General features: G+C 34.9%; 1 protein-coding gene across 1 annotated transcript in view; it reads right to left on the bottom strand.

Moving 5' to 3' along the window:
- LOC129217678 (C-type mannose receptor 2-like) overlaps positions 1-19,552 on the bottom strand; it is a 55,187-nt gene that overhangs the window by 23,993 nt on the left and 11,642 nt on the right. Inside the window, exons 4-7 of the mRNA XM_054852009.1 lie at positions 15,697-15,857; positions 15,013-15,133; positions 6,740-6,996; positions 588-756 (exon numbers count right to left, since the gene is read on the bottom strand). Of these exons, the coding sequence (XP_054707984.1) occupies positions 588-756; positions 6,740-6,996; positions 15,013-15,133; positions 15,697-15,857 (708 nt within the window). The remainder of the gene's footprint in view (positions 1-587; positions 757-6,739; positions 6,997-15,012; positions 15,134-15,696; positions 15,858-19,552) is intronic.

Genomic DNA, 19,552 nt, shown 5'->3' on the forward strand with positions numbered 1-19,552 from the left:
GAGCTCGAAAGTGAAATCCATGTGGATCTTGATCTCTATCCTTATTTCTTAGATGTCCTCTCAAGACAAAAGAGGCAAGCCAATCAGAAGACCAAAGATGATAGGCCAATGAGAATGAATAACATTAAATCTGAGATAGATACACTATCCAATAGCCCTCAGACCGAGATCTTTGTGGCACACACTTCTATTTCGAATTCATTTCTGTTCTGAAGTAACCGCAAACATTCCAGGCAAAACGTCAATTAGAAACATTCTCGATGGAACGCGCCTGACAAAAACCAATCAGAAGACAAAAGGAGATAGACCAATGACGGGAATAACATTCGATTGGAGTCTGGTACCCTATCCAATAAAAACTAAGACCGCTATTCTTATGGCGCACTCTTGCACTTCGAATACATTTGTGTTCTGAAGTAACCTGAACGATACCCTAGATGCCTGATACATACTAGGGGAAATATCAGTTAAAACATTCTCGATGAACGGCGCTCGACAACGAAAAAAGTCAGTTACGTTATTGCCGTGAAAACTTTAGCTTTTTAGATTCCAAAAAAAGTTTTTAATCACAAGAAACAAAATGTTACCACTAGAAATTTCGCAAACAAAAGGAAATTTCCTGGTGCAAGGCTCATTGGTCCAGTTTCCAATTCCGTTTCGCGTCGCACACGTTCCTTCCAAATATTTTCGTCTGCTTCTTCTCCAGCCGTTGTATACTACGAGCCAACCGGATGACCACCTTTGTGTGTTCGAATCCTAAAATGGTTGAGTTGTTGCGATGAATAAGTAACAAAACTATTTATATGAAACGTGCAACCCCTAACTTTGAAAATAAATACTTAATTTTAATAATTACATATTATTTTTAATTAATTAGCAAAACTTTGCTTTTTATTACTAACTACGCAAACGTATGTGTAATAGTTATAAAATGAGTGTAAACATTTTACACACCACACCTTTGGAAGTGTAAAATTATCCCGAAATTTCATTTTCGTTGTTCCTGAATTTTTGGTTTTCATTTTGCAGTATAAAACCACCTAGAGTCAGCAATATACAATTTTGTTATTAGAAAAAAAAATGAGTAAAATATTGTTTTTTTACTGCTGCAAAAACGGAGGCTCAACTCTTAGCATCCTGCAAGAAGCAAGAAAATTACTTTTCTATAAAAAAAATGCTGTTTTACCTAATATTTGGTAGATTCAAAAATATCTCGCATTCTGACTTATTCTATGTCGTATGCAGGATGCATTTTGGGTAGTGTCATCAAACTGGTCATTCTGAATGTCATGTTGTAAAACTGAAACAGATTTCGTTTTAGATATAATTGGTTTGTTTGTTTTTTACATTTAGCTGCTGCGTGGTTTTTTTCATTTAGCAGCGTATTAAAAGAATTTTAAAAAGATAAAGGAATTATCTTTCAATAGTTAAACCTCTTAAAAACATTTCCGTTAAAGGCATTGTTTTAAGCGTGTATGCATTTATTTTCCCACACAATCAACCCAAGATTCACAATTACAAATTCTTATTATAAATTTTTACTGATGGGATATACTGAACCATGGCTAATAAAAAAAACATATAAGAACAAATTTACTATCATCTGTTGTTTAAGAGCCACTGTCTGTAAGAATCAGGCAGTTTACGGCATTTGTGATTGTTGACATTTTTAATTTTTCTTATTTTTACATATGTTGTTCCTTATCATGAATGTAATGTTTGTGCAAAACATGAGCTTTCTCTGCCTTACCGTTTTTGGGAAATTTTTAAATTTAGGGGGCGTGGCACATTTTTGCGTGTTTTTCAAATTTGCGGATTTTAAAGTTCTTGTTGCTTTAAGTGCCCCTATAATGACATGGATTTTTCAATTCTATACTATTATATTGTCTTCTCAGATACTATTACAGCTGTTAAATCGGTGTCACTACGAGGGCGACGGCCACAAACTCCGTTTAAAAATGACCGAAAATGATTTTTTTTACTATATTTAATGCCAATTTTCTCAAAGCGCCTTCATGATGATACCTACGTTTTTGCATAAATTCCTAGCTACACTTGCATACATCAAAAATAGGTAATAAAATTGGTGTCACTATAAGGGCGCCAGAAGATATTGGAACTTTTATGTGATAAATTTCACAAAAATGCAAATGTTTAAAATCTAACTACTACTCTCGCCCTCATAGCAGAGATCTGAAACTAATTCAGTTTGATAACCAACATGTTCGTCAAACATATGAACTAAAAAAATCGGTGTCACTCCTATTACTTTCGGAAATATAATCATTCGAAACTAGTATGTTATGGAGTTATTTAAAAAAAAGACTTTTTTAATTCGAATGGCTTTTTGCACGGTTTGTTTTAAACTTTAATGTAAAATTACAGTAGTGACACCTAAAATAATATGTTTCTAATGCTTTTTATATATAAAAAAAAGCTTTATAAAAAGCATCAGAAACACAGTAAATCGATATAGGTACAGATGGACGTATTGTGTAATGTGCATTATAGGCTAAAATAGTCGTACTAATATTCATATTTTTTCAACCATACTTTTTATCTGTTATTTATATTAAAAATGCAACTATTTATAACATAATGTCTTAAATAGTGATGAACATAATGTATTATATAGCAAGCATTCAGAATCTGAAACATATTTTGAGGATGACGTAGACTAAAACAAAGAAAACATAAAAAATCAAATCACCCAGTTTCAGAAAGACGGTCATTTCTTATTGATATCTCGTAATTTTGAAGCACTAAAGCTTGGGAAAACATGGTATCCCGGAGAAATAGTAGAAGTTGATCATTTGCAAGTAAAGGTCAAATGCATGGCAAGAAGGATTGGAATAAATAAATTTATTTGACTGGTAAAAAGGCGAGTATTGGTATGATAATCTAAACATATTATGCACAATAGATCCACCTGTACGAGCATTTCAAAAAAATTATTATTTATCAAAATGAGCATTTTTTATTCAAGATAAAGACGCTCTTACTGCCCAAAGCTGTTTATGTTAAACGTTGCTTCTTTGTAATAAATTAAAAATAAATATGGTCAAAACACTATCTGGGTGTGATAAGATTAAATCAACAAAATACATAAATAAACAAATAAAATAAATGAAAAAAATAATAATAAATGAAAAAAAAAAAATGCATCACAACATACTAACTTCGAATGGTTATATTTCTAAAAGTAGTAGGAGTGACACTAATTTTATTAGTTCAAATGTTAGACAAACGTGTTGGTTATCAAACTTAATTAGTTTCAGATCTCTGCTATGAGGGGGCTAGTTTTATTCAGATTAGCAAATGGTCAACTTCTACTATTTCTCCGGGATACCATGTTTTCCCAAGCTTTAGTGCTTCAAAATTACCAGATATCAATAAGAGATGACCGTCTTTCTGAAACTGGGTGATTTGATTTTTATGTTTTCTTTGTTTTAGTCTACGTCATCCTCAAAATATGTTTCAGATTCTGAGTGCTCTGAGTGCTCGCTATATAATACATTGTGTTCATCACTATTTAAGACATTATGTTATAAATAGTTGCATTTTTAATATAAATAACGGACAAAAAATTAGTATGGTTGAAAAAATATGAATATTAGTACGACTATTTTAGCCTATAATGCACATTACACAATACGTCCATCTGTACCTATATCGATTTACTGTGTTTCTGATGCTTTTTATGAAGCTTTTTTTTATAAAAAGCATTAGAAACATATTATTTTAGGTGTCACTACTGTAATTTTATATTAAAGTTTAAAACAAACCGTGCAAAAAGCCATTTGAATTAAAAAAGTCTTTTTTTTAAATAACTCCATAACATACTCGTTTCGAATGATCATATTTCCGAAAGTAATAGGAGTGACACCGATTTTTTTAGTTCATATGTTAGACGAACAGGTTGGTTATCAAACTTAATTAGTTTCATATCTCTGCTATGAGGGCGAGAGTAGTAGTTAGATTTTAAACATTTGCATTTTTGTGAAATTTATCACATAAAAGTTCCAATGTCTTCTGGCGCCCTTATAGTGACACCAATTTTATTACATATTTTTGCTGTATGCAAGTGTAGCTAGGAATTTATGCAAAAACGTTGGTATCATCATGAAGGCGCTTTGAGAAAATTGGCATTGAATATAGTAAAAAAAAAATTCATTTTCGGTCATTTTTAAACGGAGTTTGTGGCCGTCTACCTCGCAGTGACACCGAATTGACAGCTGTAATAGTATCTGAGAAAACCGTATAATAGTATAGAATTTAAAAATCCATGTCATTATAGGGGCACTTAAAGCAACAAGAACTTTAAAATCCGCAAATTTGAAAAACGCGCAAAAATGTGCCACTCCCCCTAAATTTTAAAAATTTAATTTCCCAAAAACGGTAAGGCAGACAAAGCTCATATTTTGCATAAACATTACATTTATGATAAGGAACAACATTTGCAAAAATGAAGAAAATTAAAAATGTCAACAATCACAACCTGCCTGATCCTTACAGACAATGGCTCTTAATTTATCTACGTAGATTTTTTTTTTTTTTTTGGAACAATTATTTCAGCGAAAGAAACGGAAAACATTTAATAACATGGTAATTTCTTCTAATGACTTAGTACAAGATGGATTTCGATTCTTTGGAAAGTATTCTCGTTTAGTTCTGAACGAAATATTTTTAATATGATGTTATTACGTGAAAATAATTATACAACTCAAATTCAAAATAATAGAATATCAGAACTGTTTGAACAAAACTTGTCCCTGAGTCGGGAAAAATGAACGCATGCAAATTAAAAAGACTAAAACTCGTTATTCATGAATGAGTAAATCAATTTAAACAACTTTTCAAACATTATTTTAACAATTTATGAATCATTTACACATTGGAAAAAATAGAGAAATTTATTATATGGGTCAAAAAATTAGAATAATCTATTCATTGAATGTGAATTTTAAACAGTAGCGAAAATATTTGCATACCTGTTACCCTATATAACTTGTCACAAGTATGGAGCTTGGCGCCCAGATAATTTTATGCTCTTTTAAAAGCCTTTTATTGCTCAAAATGGGTAGTCAAGGTGATAAATAAGAAAAAAAAATGAAGTTTAATATCGTATCATTTCTTAAAGTTAGAAAAAAAAAACTATCCAACTCAATTCAAATGAACGTTTTACAACCTATGGTATGTGAGATTTTAAAGAAATATAGAAGGACTGACAAACTAAAAAGTAACCGAAGTAAACGAGGTAGAAAAATTGTAACACCTGGCAGAGATGAACCCAAATTAAATTGTCCAAAATAATCGTTGAAAAATGCTTCTTACGTCCATAAGTGTTGGACAGAGTGTATAGTTATCTTATCCACGCCAACTACACTTGGACGGTTGCATAAACTGCAGTTTTAATTGTGGATCTACGAAGTAAGACCAAAGATAAACATGAAGCAGAAACGTGCACGACTCTCCTGGAGCAAAGAGAAGCTCAAACAGGGGCAGCAGGGTTGTAAAAGTATTATATTCAGTGATTAATCTTTTTTTGGAATATCCGTGAACAAAAAAAGGTGTTTGGGATTGACGTCTAAAAAGTAAAGTTATGAGAAATCTTGTGTAAGACGTTCTCTCCACTTTGGCACCTCTTCTTGGTTTGTGGATGCATGAGGGCTGCTGGAATTGGGAAGTTATATATATCTTAAAATACAACAATGCGTGACTTCCGCTGCTTATCAATAACACTGCATGATACTTCATCTGAGGCACAGCAGTTACACATTTAGTGACACATTTTATCTTTCAGCGAGATTCTGCTCCGTGTCACATCTCTAAATCGACTCATAGATTTTAAACAGAAAGAGGAATTTCGGTATTAAACTGGTCAAGCAACTCTACCATACCAATCTCAATACGATCAAGAATTTGTGGTACCGTCAAATCTAAAGAAAGCAGTTCAAGACCTGGTGCCCGCCAACAAAATTGAGTTCGTTGCCGCATTAAAGAGGGTATGGAAACTGTCAAAAACGTTTAATGTAAACAGGTGGTAGAATCCGTGTGAGAAAGGATTAAAGCATTGAATTCAGCAAAAAATGACGCATTCTAGTATTGAAATTCTTTCTTTTAAATTGTTTTTTCCCCTTTTAATTTAAATATTCTAATTTTTTTGACTCAATGTAAATCTTCACCACTATCAACTTTTGGATTATTCTGTCCAAGATTATTTTTAATTGAGTATATTTGAAATGAAATGCACACTTTAAGGTTCAAGAAAGGTAACACGTTCATTTAAATATCTAATTGCACGTATATTTGGTTAGAATCAACTTTTTTCCAAATAGGGGGAAATATTCTATTATTTTGAATTTGGGTTGTAGTCCTTTACCCGTATCACACCCGAGGATCCCATGTTCCAATCACAGTAGTGACTTTCCCGGATTAGGGAACCTTCGGGAAGATAGCCCTTTATAGTATGCTCACAGATGATATGGAATCGGCAAAAGACCAGTTAAGACGAGTTTATCTGAATGAGGGGAAATGTAAAAATTTTAAGGATGCACGTGGTCCGCTAATTTCAAGGTGACTCTGCTTGATATAGAGACTAAGGTACATCTGAAAAAGCTGACATCCCTGAAAAATATTAGATTCGTCATTTCCGCCTTTAAACCGGATGTGCATTTCCATCTCATCGGTGGCCAGACTATACGTGTATATAAAGTAATTCAAAAAAATTTTCACGTACTTTCAATTGTATTCCTATCCAAATATCATCTGTGATATCTTTTAGCATGTAGTCGATGAACATATCATAAGTCTTATCCCTCAGAGTGATCAAATGTCCCGTATACTCTGTTTTGCAATATTCTTCGGCATCGGTCCAGGTTTTCCTTTCCTTAACAAAATTGAAGCAAGAAGTTCGATATTTCCACCCGGAGTTGTTGTTTTCTGAACACAATTTCGCATCCAATGGTGCTTCAATTGCTGACATTTTGGTTACACCTGAAAGTGAACATGTAACTATAATTTATTCAAAAGTTATTGAGCAATCACGAATTGCTTATCATCCTCATTTGACCAAGTCAGTGTTGCCAGATTGGGGGAAATTTCCCCATTTTGGGGAAATCTGGTGCTCTCTGGGGAAATTTTGGGGAAATGGGTTTTGAGGGGAATTCTTTGGGGAAACATTTTTTTCTTGGGGAAAACCTGGGGAAAAAAATTGTGGTTAAATTTGCGTCTTGACATCTGGTAGTTACATTCAAACAGCGTTGGTTTAGCTTTGCTCAACTTTATGGAATTCGCATTTCGTATTATGTGGAATATTATGCTACGGAATTTGCATTAATAGTCTTGCGTGAGTTATTAGTTGATACTTGAAACAGGCAAAAATAAGTGTATGAAGAATGTTCTTGGATAAATATATACAAAAATCATAGTATAATTGCACATACAGAAGCAGAGTAGTAAATGTGAGTAGAAAAAAAAATATTTGGCTATTTCTTATCTCTCGGTCAGGCGATTGTATTTATGACTAGTGGCACCCGCACGGTTTTGCACGTACTAGAAAATTAAAAGATATACAGGTTCCCCTGTATATTTACAAATAATGGTATACGCCCAAAATGTCGCGGCCAAAATGTCACCGTCCCAAAATGCCGCCGGTCCAAAATGTCGCCGGTCCAAAATGTCGCCAGTCCAAAATGTCGCCGGTCCAAAATGTCGCCGGTCCAAAATGTCGCCGGCCCAAAATGTCGCCGGTCCAAAATGTCGCCGGTCCAAAATGTCGCCGTCCCAAAATTCGCTAGTTCAATTGGTACGAAAAATTTAAATGTACGTCGATGCTTTTCAGCATAAAAGTTGCGAAAGAATATTAATTGCCCTTCAAAGTAAGTTCCTTCGAAAAATCCAAAAGTTTTCTTCTGTCTTAATTCGCAAACATCAGACAAATTCCAGAAAATTAATAGTTTTCAGAAAAACATACGTTTTTCTGTATACTATTACAAACGTAAACATGCGAAAGGCTGCTGCAACGGAATTCTCTTTCTCGTTTAATCTGATTAATAATAATACTCAAGATGTTACGCAAAGGATCAAGATGTAACGCAAGGATTCAGACAAAAAATTGGTATGGAAGTAAAACTAAACTGTCCTAAACGCGAATGAAAGAATAATGAGGCGCAATGTGAATATGGCAAGAGAATAGGCGGTTTGTATTTTTTGGCGTAACGAAGTAAAAACAAATAACTCCTTCACTCTAGCATATTATTACGGTAGCGACAGGTCAGCCATTTAGGGGATCAGGCGGAATAGCCTCCGACTTTGATTTTTTTTTTCTATATATACAAGTGGAAGTGGTTTTTATAGCAATCCTATGAAATTTGCATTGGTTATACGCCCGTTATCCTCCCTCTCCCCTTTCACTGGAAAAATTCGAAATCACGGGCCGGGTAGAAATAAAGTAGAAAAGCATCTTAATGAAATTTAATTTTCTCATAGATTTATTAACATCACCCTAAGAACTGTAAAAAAAAAAAAAAAAAAAAACAACTGTACGTTTTCAGTAAGATATACGTTGGTTAAAGTAAGATCAAAACTATTCTGAGACTTTTTCTGGAAATGAAACTGAAGAAGTTAAATAAGACTGCTCGAGACTCTCCTCTGAGAGGACATTTGTATGTCCTTTGCGACCGGGATTTAGGGACAGCAAAACAAATGTTTAACAGAGATGACAGATTATTGCCGTGGGAACTCCGATCTCTTATGAGTAAAATTCTGAAATTACGTCGAAATGTTCACCGTCAAATCTTTTGAAATCAATGAAACCCATAGCTGCTAAAACAGGTGTCTTTCACTCAGATTTTTGAAAAACGACTCTACGCGATGACAAATATTTTCAATTCTCAACATTCACGAAATTTATATATTCAATAGAACATCAAGAGACAATTTCAGAACAGCTATTTTATTGAAGGTTTTCAAGAGGATACTTTCATGCTTGCGAAGTAGCGCTTGTCAGCTGAATCACATTTTCCAATTTTAAATAGAAAAGAAAAATATTTCATAATGTATGGTGAAATGACTGATATCAATGAGATTATTCAGATCAATTTTGACCTAGATTTATTTTTAAAATGAGTTTCAAAAAGTAATAGATCCAGCTTAATATAGCTTGGTAATTCAGAAAGAAAAGAATATTGATAATAATAATAATAAACAAATAAGTTTTTCTCTCTCAGAAAAAATTGCTATTTTAATTAGTGAATTTTTACTACGCAAAATTGTATAAGAATGCAAACTCAGTTTTTATTTAACACCCACGTTAGTTAAAGTGCTACAAAAATGAGAGGAATACACGGCTAATTTAGATTTTATTGATATCTTGCTCAACTTCTCATATTTAAGTTCAGTATATTTTTCATTGTTTATTTAATTACACTGACTCACGTAAACGATTACGAAACTCAACTTAGAACGAAAATAAGGCTTGTTTTCGTTTAATTTCACTTGTATGCTACATTTTTGTATGAATCCTCGCATTACTTCTTGAGATATAGCAGTCACATAAAACGATAAAAATTATTCGGTGATCCATCCTTTTGGGATGACTAAAGCCAAAAATAAATGAGCAACTCGCCCTTTAAGATATACCTGCAGACCGAATTTTGTCTTAACCCTTGTACAGTAGACCCTCGTTTTACGCGGGTGTTATGTTCCACGGAAATGTGCGTAAATCGAAACCGCGTAAATTGAGACCTAATATTAGTGTCAAAATAGGGATTAGGTTCAGTAGATAAAAAAATACTTCATTCTAGTGATGACTAATTGTATAATAAGTTTAATGTGTACTTATATCGATTTTTATGCATAATGTGCATAAAGAAAACAAACTAATTTCGTGTTCTGTTTATGAAGAAGAGCTGGCTATGATAGTCTTTTGGTAGTCATTAAGAATTTTTCCTCTAATTCTTTGCGGAGCATTAACGCATCCACGATCACTTGCGTCATTTCCTTGATAAAATCTTCCTTTACTAACAAATCAGAAAAAAAGATCATTTCTATTGTCTACGAATGCTGGTTCAAAATCTTCAATGTGAGCGTTTTTGGTTGTGTGTCACCGGAGTCGGTATCCTCGTTGGTTTTGACCTCCTTTGTCACTCCTAAAAGCTCTTCTTCCAGTGAGTTCTGAACTGTGTGAGTTTAATCACTTTACTTCTGATGGAAAAAGCTCTAGAACCAATCGCATAAAATGTCTCTAAGGACCCAAGTTCGATTATTAGCACGCCAAAATGCGTTAGTTACGAGTAATCTGCAATCTATAGGAGCTTGGGTTTTGAAAGAGAGGAAAATGTTACCTGTTTGTATTGCCGCATCAGCGTAAAACCGAAACTCATCTGCTTAATAAACCCGCCGAAAACGAGGGTCTACTGTATTACTTTTTGAGATATATCAGTCACAGATAATAAAAAAGAAAGGAAAGAAAACATTCGATTGCTCCACCCTCTGGTGTTATTGGCCCCAAAATCTGTCCCCCTGCTGCTTCCTAACATTTTATTTGATTCCGTTCATCATTTTTTGAGCAATGACAGTCACGCATATCGATGAAAACGTTCAGTTACTCCACTATCTTGAACGAATTGACGCAAAGAAACCACGCAGCCCTAAATCATATATGGGTACTTGCGGGTATCGTTCGAATTCTTACTACAGGTTTTGACGTAGAATGGTCCCAAAAAATCGGTCACATACAAACGCACACTATTCTTGAAGAAAAGTTTAAAATAATTTATCGAACGTCAGAACTGAACGCCGTCAGAACGTTTTACAGTTGGTAGATAGCGAGTCACAAGAAATAAGATAACGTAACGCTTGTATTCTATTTGTTTGCTGAAAAACAGCCGAGAGTTGCAAATCAAAACGGAATAATCTTTTTAGAATTTATCAAGAAATTCAGTTAGTCCAGTCCCATTTTTAACGAAGACATTCATTAAAGGCAGTAATCATTTATTCTGCAAATTTGGTGTTAAACAGCATTTTTGTACATTTGCATTTTTCTTACCAACTGAATGAGCGAATTTTGGATCTACAACATTTTGGACAGGCGACATTTTGGCCCGGCGACATTTTGAACAGGCGACATTTTGAACAGGCGACATTTTGAACCGGCGACATTTCGGCCCGGCGACATTTTGGATCGGCAATATTTTGGCCCGGCGACATTTTGGACCAGCGACATTTTGGACCGGCGACATTTTGGACCGGCGACATTTCGGCCCAGCGACATTTTGGGCCGGCGACATTTTGGATCGGCGACATTTTGGCCTGGCGACATTTTGGACAAGCGACATTTTGACCCGGCGACATTTTGGCCGCGACATTTTGTCCCGCGACATTTCGGTGGCGACATTTTGACCCCAAACCACAAATAATGCATGATGAATTTCTCGCCAATTGGCTTGCCCATGTTACGGTTCCACATTATGATAACTTGGTAGTTTAGTCGTCCATCTTATGATAATTTTGCTCTGGAAAATGTTCATAAAATTGGAATAGAAAAAGAACAAAATCCAATTTTTGAAAAATCGCTTAAAGGTGCACACCCCCATGCTATAAACTGATTCTTTGCCAAATTTCATGAAAATCAGTCGAACTGTCTAGGTGCTATGCGCGTCACAGAGATCCTGACAGAGAGAGAGATCCGGAGAGAGAGACTTTCAGCTTTATTATTAGTAAAGATGAAAAAAGATAAAGATAAAGAAAAAAAAAAGCGAAAATGGGAAGAAAAAAAAGTTGGGGAATTTTATAAGAAAATTTGGCTACTTGGGGAAAAAAAATTTTTTTCAAGAGACAAAAATATCAGGGAAAGTCGATTCATTTTATAAAAATATTAGTGGAAAAATAATTTTTGTATTTGGGGAATTTTGATAGAAAACATCTCTTTTTGGGGAAAAGTTGGGAGGGAATTGGGGAAATCTGGATTTGACCATCTGGCAACACTGGACCAAGTTGATGTTGCTCTGATTTTTCAGATTACCGTGACAACAAGAGTATAAGACTACCTGATTATTGACAACCTGATATTTATTAAGAGGACAAATTTTCGTCGCTATGTTTACATCGTTCGCATTCATTCAAGGCTCAAGCAGATTAAAAAGGGAAAGGGGAGTAAAATTACGTTTTTTTAGGAAAAACATTCACATAGATGAACTTAAAAAGCAAAACTTCATCTAAATACAAAATTTCCAGATTACTAATCCCTAGGAAATACAAATCCCATAAAGGTATAACACTGTAAATTTAATATTTATCGCAGGTATAAGAGTGCGCGTTTGCCATAATAACCAAATCTATATTACCGCATCCTAATGACTATTTCTTCTTCTATGGATATGCCTAGCGTTACCTAAAGGAGACGAGCTGATGTGTGTCATCACATGACTTCCTTTTATTCCAATTTTAATGTCGTTTTCCCATTATTGGCAATTTTAATGTGATTCAATAGTATACTCTCTAAATATCACCACCAGTGGCCACATTGAAACCAAATTTAAAAAAAAAAATCACTAAATTTGTCGCCAAGTTGGAGACAAAACTTGGCGACCAAAAGACTGGCGATATATCGCCAAGTGTCCGCCAAATTATAACACCACTTAAATATACATCGAAATTAACAATGATTTCCCCCCAAAAAGGGGCAAAAGGTCCCTTTAGAAACACCCGAATGCAACCAAAAGAGCAGGTGCACAGCTAGACCCTACTAGGAGTCTACGTACCAAATTTCAACTTTCTGGGACATACCGTTCTTGATTTATGCGACATACATACGCACATATATACATACGTAGATACGGACGTCACGAGAAAAGTCGTTGTAATTAACTCGGGGAACGTCAAAATGGATATTTCGGGTATTTATACATTCTTAGGCACTTATCCGCGTGTGGTCGGGTTGAAAAAAAAAAACTCAACATTAATTCGGGGGTGAAAAAAATGGAAATTAAGGCCGAATTTTGAGTGAAATTTTTTTCGCGAATACAATACTTCCTTTTTTGTAAAAGGAAGTAAAAAGGAAGTATTGTATTCGCGAAAAAAATTTGAAATTGAGTTTTCTTTTCAACCCGACCACACGCGGATAAGTGCCTAAGAACGTATAAATACCCGAAATATCCATTTTGACGTTCCCCGAGTTAATTACAACGATTTTTCTCGTGACGTCCGTATCTACGTATATGTGTGTATGTATGTCGCATAACTCAAGAACGGAAATGTCCCAGAAAGTTTAAATTTGGTACATAGACTCCTAGTGGGGTCTAGTTGTGCACCTTCCATTTGGCTGCATTCGGATGCTCCAAAGGGAGTATTTTGCCTCTTTTTCGGGGGAAATCATTGTTAATTTCGATGTAAACTCAAGTGGTGTTATAATTTGGCGGATACTTTTAAATTTGGTTTCAATTTGGCCAATACTGGTGATATTTAAAGAGTTAACTATTGAATCACATTAAAACCGCCAATAATGAGAAAATGACATTAAATTGGCGTAAAAGGAAGTCATGTGATGCACACATCAGCTCGTTTGTAAAAGGAAGTAAAAACCACCAGTCATAATATGACGGGTGTGGTTCTCTTCTCTATTTCCATACAAGTCTATTTGTAGAAACAAGAAACTCAACGAGTAGGGTCCTATCGCAATCTCAGAATGCGAAAAACATAGTTTGAATTCAAGACGTCAAATTTCAAATAAGTTTTTTTATGGCATTTATTTTTTTTGGTGAACTACTAAAGCTTAAGGTAACTTATTAAAACTCATGTGGACTGTCAGAAATTAAACTTTCAACTTTGACGATTGATCAATCCTCGCACTATTTCTTTATTTTTGACAACCATTTCGTCACCATATCACGTAGCGCTTGATAAAACAAGAACGCTCAAATCTTTGACGAAATGGTTTTCGTTCTGATTTCATCACATTACTTATTGTACTGCATTCTGGAAGTTTTTCCCTCGCTCTCTCACCCGTACTTATTAGAGAGAGAGGATTCATTAAGAAGATTAGCATATTTTTTGTTTATTGTTGAATTTGTTTTTGCTAATTAATTGAAAAAACCACAACGATGAAAAAAAAAGGAAAAAAAAAAGAAAGAAAAATATTATATTGATTTGAATTTTTGGCATCTGGAATTCAAATTATGTTTTTCGCAATCACGAGCGTGTGTGTGTATGAATGAGCGTGTGTGTTTGTGTTGGCTCATGTATGTGGGTGCGTGTATATGTGTGTATGTATGTACGTGCGTGCGTTTTGCGTATGCAGTGCTGTGTGTGTACGCGCGGGTGTGTGTGTAGGCGTTCGTGTGTGTGTATGTAGGCATATGTGTTTGTGTCTGTGTGCAGGCATGAGTGTGTGTATGTGTGTGTGTAGGAGTGTGTGTTTGTGTCTGTGCGCAGGCATGAGTGTGTAGGCGCGTGTGTGTAGGATATGGACGCAACCTGGAGACGGTTTTCGCGAGAGGAGCAGCATCGTGAGGCCGGTCGACGCGACGATGGTGATGGCAGAGGGTGCTGGTGGGAAAACAAAATCAGCGTATCATCAAAAACAGTCAAGTGAGAATAATAAGCAATCGTGATTGCTCAAAAAAAAAAAAAAAAATTGACAAGAGTCAAAACATACAATAGTAGGTTATCTTTGATGACCGAGGGAAATGTTCGAAGAATCTCCCCTAGAATTTTTCCGAGAAAACAGTTCGAAGAAAAATATTGCAGACAATTTTAGATAATGTTGGGGAGAGGAGAATTCGGGGATCATCTCACCAGAATGTGTAAACATTGAACTTTTTAAATCAAAGTATTCACTAATTCTTAAGGAATTTAACGGGATCAGTGATTCTGGTATGAAGAGCTGTAGCCCGATAGCCACTTCCCTGGATTCGTCACTACACAAAAACATACTAAGCAAAACATTTAATACTGAGTGAAATAGATGCACTAAAGTTATCAACAGTTACAGAATCAAAACAAAAACCTTACCTTTTTGGCAAACAAAAGGCAGCTCATGAAAACAAGACCTGTCATTCCATTCCCCATTCCCTTTTGCTGAACAATGCCTCATACCATGCGCGACGCAGAAACGCTGTTCTACGCAGTCCTCCTAAAAACGAATATTTATGAGTTTATACAGGTTGAAAGACAAAATCCCTTCCCACCCTCTGAAATTTCGAACTCAGATGCTAATCCTAGCATTACGACGCTGCCAGGTTAGGTTTGTTCATGGCCCCACTAGATGGCGCTGACGCTTAACGGGCCTTGACAATTTATGACTTTTCCGTGTGTAACCGATGCAACTATGATCCGGTCCTGCATCCACCAATCAACGTCAACGTTTCTTTATTTTTGTTTGGACGTTACCCATTTGGCCGCAAAAGGCGCTGAACGGAACCCCCCTGCTTCCACCAATCAATGGCAACGTAATGGAAACGGGGGTTCCCTATAGCGTCCTCTTTGTTGCCATGAGTTTCAGCGTTTAAGCGTTAGCGAAATTTAGTAGGGCCTGGTTTGTTCCAAGTAAGGTTTAATGTTTTTTTTTTTAAATGTTTATTTAAAAAAAAAACGTATAACTGGACTATTAATGTGACTTAATTCATTAGAGACTAAATTGATGTCAGAACGAACATGTTTTTCAGAAAAATAGACGAAATTCAATACATATCTTACGTTACTCTGTCCAACTACTGTGTCCGAAGGCTCGCCATAAGCCCAGTTGGTGAAGTTTGCTGCAGTGCCATCTGCCCAGGAGAAGCCACCCGGTCTTGAATCAGACAGCCCAATCCAGATATTTTCACGTATTTCCAAATTAATGAAAGTTTTCAGGAAATCTAAAACGTACGGTGAAAAACATCATAATCTCTTTTTTCAAATGCTAAGTTTTTCGCTGTTTTTTCGCGTGGAATCAGTGGCTCTCTCATAGAGTAAAGAAATTACATAGAGAGGCCCTGCTATTCGGAACTCCAGCGCTCGAATACGCTACCTTGCGGTGATTTATAAAACTGCGAATGCAACTAAAACATTGCCACGTTGCGCTCCACGTGTATCTGTTGACGTAAACGCGGTCAGTTTGTTCTGAGTAACGCATTCAACATGTCTAAGAACGCCTTCAACAACAGAAATTAATTCCTCCCTTAGTAGTATTTTCGAGCTTCTCAAAATAAATTAGTTTTCCTTATTTCTTTCAAAAAAGTATTAAATGGTGGAAGCGTAAACAAGAAAACTCTGGATTAACAAAATTGGATAACGTTATACCAGGTAAAATTTTTTATTGTTTTGTATGAATTTGTAAGAATATGAGTTTTTTTTAATCTTAAATTAATTTAACTAACCATCTTTTACAGCAGCATTTAGTTGAAATGGACGGTGTGCAAAATATTTTCTTGAATATATTATCGTAGAACAAAATGAAAAATGTTTCACCGAGAAAGAATTTACTTTATTCCTTTTATTCGCAGCTGAAAGGTTTCGCCAAATTTGTTTAGGGTTATAGTTTTGGAATTGTGCGAGCAAAGTAGCCTTGGCGAGATTTCGCGTTTTTAGTTAAACCATTTTTAATTTTTATCATGAGTGGAATAAAATGATAGTAAGATTACAGAATTCGATAAGTAAAAAGAAATAATGGTCAATCAACTGAAAAGAAAACTACCACCAAATATAAACTGTGAGTACACATTTTATTTATTTTGTTCTGAGTGAATTTGAATAAATATCAGTTTTTCAATTCGATGAAGAAAAAAAAACGAACTTAACAACATTGACTGGACACTTTTCCTTAACCTAATTCCACATAAATGATTTAAATAACCTTTGTTACTACAGTATCCTACTGAAATAGAAAGTATGCAAATAAATTTTCTTGAAAATATTTATTGCAGAACAGATTGAAAAATCCAGAAAGAACGTTAAGAATTTGAACAATAAAAAATAAAAGTTCGCCAAAAATCTGTTTATAAGGTTATGGTTTTAAAATTGTGTGAAAGAATAATGTATCTTGACAAGATTTCGCATATCAGGTAAATCATTTCCATGACGAATGAATTAAATGCATGATTTCTTTAGATATCCAATCATATAGTCATAGAAATAAATTATCTAGTATTAAACGTTACTCTTGACAGTCTGCCACGTATGTGCACTATGTGACAAAAATGTCAACAAATGCCGGAAATGTCACGAAACTGAACTTAATATGTACTAATGTATAGAAAAAACGGTACAAAATGAAAATGCCGTTCGAAGCGAACCAAAAATTTATGAATTCCGAATTCAACATCGTGAAAATGGCTGCTTCAGAACAACTTACTGTGTGTTCTGCATTAATTGTTTACTTTCGTAATACTTTTTGGTTTCTAATCTCTTTCTATATGGGTCAGAATAACCAAAAGACTTTGAAAAATCTTTTCAAATGCATAAAGCGAAAAAATCATACATAACAACAAAAATCACAACACTTTTAGCATTTTCTTCGTTACCACATGCGTTTGTTTCAGTTTTTAATTCCGCCATTAGACAGTGACTGCAGTGCCCCCATAGTTCGTTGGAGTTGCGAATACTACGAAATTGAAGCCGGAAGTTGCACCGCTGTATCCCAAGATCCTTAGCTTCTTGCTAAATATCTTGAGATACATTTTGATTCAAAACATTCCATGTCTGAATCGCATTTGGTTGCTAATTTAAACTTTGATATTATTGCAAGTTTATGAAGCACGTTTTTGAAATTGCATTAAAAAATGAATTAAAATGTAAACCAATCCGCCAGCTACTTTTTTCGGTCTCTTTGCGAGATTGGTGAAAACTATTCTCGCGAAGCGATCATGTTTTCAGAACCTCACCTGTTGTTCTGACTACAGACTCGGCTTTTGTTTTTAAACACAATTTATTTCACAGCACAGGAAAGAAAGTTTGATGAAGATATTTACAGTGATGAAGGTAACTCATTTTTATCTTATGATCCGTACATCTTAAAGATGAATATATAACACAACTCTTTTCTTAACGTATGCGTAACGTAATTCTACAAGAACGCTAATATTTTTGTTATTCTTTTTCAAAACCAAAAATGGGTTGCCAGATCTCAAGTTTGAATATGATACAACGGAAACAGGAAATACAAAATTTGTTTGGAGTGGTAACACCTGTCATTGCACCGCTGTATCCCACAATTCCGGCTTCAATTGCATCTCCTTTTACCATAGACGGTGCCGTAAACTTCTTTACTCTATGGGCTCTCTCCAACTCAAACTCGTCAATATATCGTCGCCTCATAGCAACAGTAGAAAAGCTAGCATTTATTCTGTGACTTAGATATCTTACTGTTGCTATGTTGCGACGATGCATACAGCACTTCTTCGAATTGCAGTATTACTAAAAATAGTTTTATTTGAAGTAGGGGAATATGGGGTAGAGTGAAATAGTGGGGCAATGTGAAACATTTACTCTGTTTTTAGCGTCACTGATCAGGTTATATTTTAACAACTAGACTATCACCCGTCATGGTATGACACAGGGGTGTGCTTCGAGTTTTAGCGGCCCTGTGCGAAATTTGTTTTAACAGTCGATAAATAATCATTTTTGGTATTTATTTATTCTCCCCCAAAACATTACCCGCTGTAGTGTGTCACCCAGCTGCATAAGTTAGTTTGAAATTTTTATAAGTAATTACAAAATTAATGTGAAAAAATATGACACAAAATATGGTTGCAAAGAAAATTTTTGGAATCCGAAATTGATGAAATAAAGACCGGTATCCAAATTGTGTTGTTTTCAGCCTCGTGAAGGGGAGGATGGGGGGGGGGGAAGGTCATGAAATACGGAATTGAAATCTAACTTCAGAACAACGTACAAAAAAAAAAAAAAAAACACGAAATATGTTGACATTTTTCTGCCTTTTCACATTTTTACTACTAGCAAATATAGAGTCATTCCATGTCAAGTAACCTAGGGTTCCCCGTTCAACCATCTCCGATTTGGATGAAATTTTACAGAAGTGTATAGATGCCTTTGGAACTAACCTATGCAAATTTTCAGCTTCCTAGATCCAATCCAAATCCTGATGATCTAGGATCTGCGAAAAATGAGATCCAAAATGGCGGATTAGCTTTTTGTGTGAAATTTAGACTAAATTTACAGAAAATTTTATCACACTGGAAGCCTGAATTTTTGGCGCTCAAAGTACAATTAGCTGTTAATACATTAAAGTATTTTTGGAAATTTGAGCTCAATTAGATTTTTTATAGTGCGCGTGAAAACTCGTGAAAAAGCACGCACGGAATTTTTTTCCTGGATTTTAGATTTTTATAAAATCTGAATAAAAATAATTCAAAGGCTCGTACTTTCAGATTACATTATGAAAGTACTTGTTTTTAATGGGTTACTACAGTTTCAGAGCTTAAATATCTATTTTCTAAAAGATAATGTCAAACAAAGTGGCTATCAAAACCGTTCAAGTGAAAAATAGCTTTTTTTCAAAGCCCTCAAGTTTGTCACCTCGCATCTTCTTTTCTTTAATACAGTATAATCCCAC

This window comes from Uloborus diversus, chromosome 2 (assembly GCF_026930045.1).
Source record: "Uloborus diversus isolate 005 chromosome 2, Udiv.v.3.1, whole genome shotgun sequence".
NCBI lineage: Eukaryota > Metazoa > Arthropoda > Arachnida > Araneae > Uloboridae > Uloborus > Uloborus diversus.